The sequence below is a fragment of the Cucurbita moschata genome, unplaced genomic scaffold (assembly GCF_002738365.1).
Source record: "Cucurbita moschata cultivar Rifu unplaced genomic scaffold, Cmos_1.0 Cmo_Scf00040, whole genome shotgun sequence".
Taxonomy (NCBI): Eukaryota; Viridiplantae; Streptophyta; class Magnoliopsida; order Cucurbitales; family Cucurbitaceae; genus Cucurbita; species Cucurbita moschata.
Window position 1 is genome coordinate 1,107,555 of NW_019268556.1, and position 3,028 is coordinate 1,110,582.

The 3,028-nt window shown below is 36.0% G+C and overlaps 1 protein-coding gene across 1 annotated transcript in view; it reads right to left on the reverse strand.

Moving 5' to 3' along the window:
- Nucleotides 1–2,235: 2,235 nt before the first annotated feature.
- Nucleotides 2,236–3,028, reverse strand: part of LOC111432703 (ribosomal RNA processing protein 36 homolog) — a 5,536-nt gene continuing 4,743 nt past the window's right edge. The window contains exons 9-10 of the mRNA XM_023069634.1: nt 2,637–2,683; nt 2,236–2,542 (exon numbers count right to left, since the gene is read on the reverse strand). Coding sequence (XP_022925402.1) covers nt 2,432–2,542; nt 2,637–2,683 — 158 coding nt within the window. The 3' untranslated portion in view covers nt 2,236–2,431. The remainder of the gene's footprint in view (nt 2,543–2,636; nt 2,684–3,028) is intronic.

Genomic DNA, 3,028 nt, shown 5'->3' on the forward strand with positions numbered 1-3,028 from the left:
AATAATTTATATACGATAGGACGAATGGGATTAGATACCCTAGTAGTCCATGCCGTAAACGATGAGTGTTCGCCCTTGGTTTACACGGATCAGGGGCCCAGCTAACGCGTGAAACACTCCGCCTGGGGAGTACGACCGCAAGACCGAAGCTCAAAGGAATTGACGGGGGCCTGCACAAGCGGTGGAGCATGTGGTTTAATTCGATACAACGCGCAAAACCTTACCAGCCCTTGACATATGAACAACAAAACTTGTCCTTAACGGGATGGTAATTTCATACAGGTGTTGCATGGCTGTCGTCAGCTCGTGTCGTGAGATGTTTGGTCAAGTCCTATAACGAGCAAAACCCTCGTTTTGTGTTGCTGAGACATGCGCCTAAGGATCAAGATTCCAAATAATTTAAACTAGTTAAAAGAATCATATTAACCTTAAATGTTTTTAGAGAGTTGAAACTAGTAGAAAAGGGTCTGAACATATAAGACCCAAACTAGATCAGCCAAAATGTTGATAAGGAGCTGTCAAAAAATGTATTATTTAAATATTTTTTTATTTTCACAAAAATAAAGTTGGTATTCAATTTATCTGTTTTATTTTACTTCTTAATAAAATCAAACTAAGAATAAATGTTTCTATAGTTCACTCCTTGCACCTTTATTATGGCTCAGTGAGATGAAGGATGTCGGACCCAATATATCCAGATAAATTGTTGAATTTAGATATGATAGGACGAGAATCAATAAAGGTGAATCAAGAGTTAGACTTAGGCGCCTGTATTTTGACGATAGTATTAAGGATACAACACTAGAGTTTGGGAGCGATGAAGATGCAGTAAAGGCGGTGCTTAACAGCAAAAAAAATAATAATAATAATAATAATAATAATAATAAATAAATTGTTTTCAAAACAACGCATTCATTTCTTTCGACAACTCAGACTAACCCCACCCGATTTATAGGAGTTGAGTCTGATTGGATTAACATTTCGAGTTGTACCGAATTAATTTTTCTGAACCTGAATTATCTGAGTTTGGTTTCCGGTTCATGAGACAAAAATTTCAAGTTAACCCAAAGAAAAACGTATAAAATACATTAAAACAGTTTTAGACAATTTAGTGTTTTCATGGATCTGCCAGAGTTCGGTCTTATTAAATTACTCCAAGCTTCCGTCAATTCTTGTTGTACACATCTTCTATTTCTTTTCCTTTTTCTTTTTCTTTTCTTTTTTCTTTTTTATTATTTTTATTATTTTTATTATTTCATTTTTTTTAGTTTCTTAAAAGTATCTCAATAATTCATACTACTTTTTTTAGTAAAATATTTTTTATTTTTTCTTATATTTAGTTGTGTTTAGTTCTTACAACAATATTAAACTATATTAAAATGTGGATTGTGATGTTCTTACAACAATATTAAACTATATTAAAATGTGGATTGTGATGTCCCACGTTGGTTGGAGAGGGGGAACAAACTACCATTTATAACAGTCTGAAAACCTTCTCCTAGCAGGCATTTTAAAGCCTTGAGGGGAAGTCCGACCATTTATGACGGTCTGAAAAACCTTCTCCTAGCAGGCATTTTAAAGCCTTGAGGGGAAGTCCGAAAGGGAAAGCCCAAAGATGACAATATCTGCTAGCCGTGAATTTGGGGCGTTACAAATGATATCAGAGCGAGACACCAGACGATGTGTCAGCCTTCTTGCTGTTTCCCGATGGGGGATAGACACGAGGCGGTGTGCCAGTAAGGACGCTGGCCCCAAAGGGGGTAGATTTTGGGGGCGGACTGGGGGTAGACCCACGCGATTGGACGTTGATTGGGGAGGATTGTGATGTCTCACGTTGATTGGGGAGGAGAACAAACCACCATTTATAAAGGTGTGGAAACCTTCCCCTAACAGACGCGTTTCAAAGCCTTAAGGGGAAACCCGAAAGGAAAAGTCTAAAGAAAACAATATCTACTAGCGGTGAATCTAAGACATTACATTTTTACTTATTATTATTAATAAATTTGTTTTTTAAAATATTTGGTCATGAACTTTTAACATCTTTTGTATAAAATTGTATGATATATAAAACTTTTTTAAAAATTAATTTTTTTTTAACAACCCAACCTAAAAATAGACGACTGGGTTATAAATTTTTTTGGGTTAAATTGGATTATCAATCCAACCAACCCGAACTTTCAACCCAACTCGGAGACCAGGTACACGGTCAAAACATTTAGAAAAAAAGTACAAAAATTGGAGCTAAAAGAAGACAAGAAGTTATTATAAATATTTTGACATCAGATTTACATATCATCAAACAATACATAACAACATTCAACAAATTATAAACTATCTATGAGTAAGCCATTTTCTTCTCTAAATCTCAAAATATGGAACCATGAATCTCCTAAAACCAAAGCAACCAAGAGAACAATACCCGTTTTTACCATCACTCTTGTTCATCACTCTTGCTTGACCTTTGATACGGTATGTATCTACGATCCTTCGCAGCGTTTTTCCTCCTCCTCCTTTCCATATAGGCGTCGAGCTTCCCCGTGGACTGTTCGTTCAACTCCCGAATGATTAGTTGCTTATTTACAAGCATAATGAGGCATTAAACTGACAATGATGAAATACAAATGACGGATTCATACCTTGAGAGTGTTGTATTTTTCAGTAAGCCTTTGCTTTCGAATTTCAGCTGCAAAGAACAAGATAAGGGAATAGGGTCACAAGATATTACTAGGCTGCTAAAAAGACTGGAGACTAAATATATAATAAGACCTTGAAGCATCTTAAAATTCTAATAAATAAATAAAAAGTGATAGTTTTAAAAATATAATCGGATTCCAATCAAACAAACTAATTTTGCAGCCGTCCAAGTCCACCGCTAACAGATACTGTCCTCTTTGGACTTTCCTTTTCAGGCTACTCCACAAGATTTTTAAAATGCATCTGCTAGAGAGAGGTTTCCACACCCTTATAAAGAATACTTTGTTCTCCTCTCCAACCGATGCGAGATCTTACAATCCACCCCCCCCCCCCC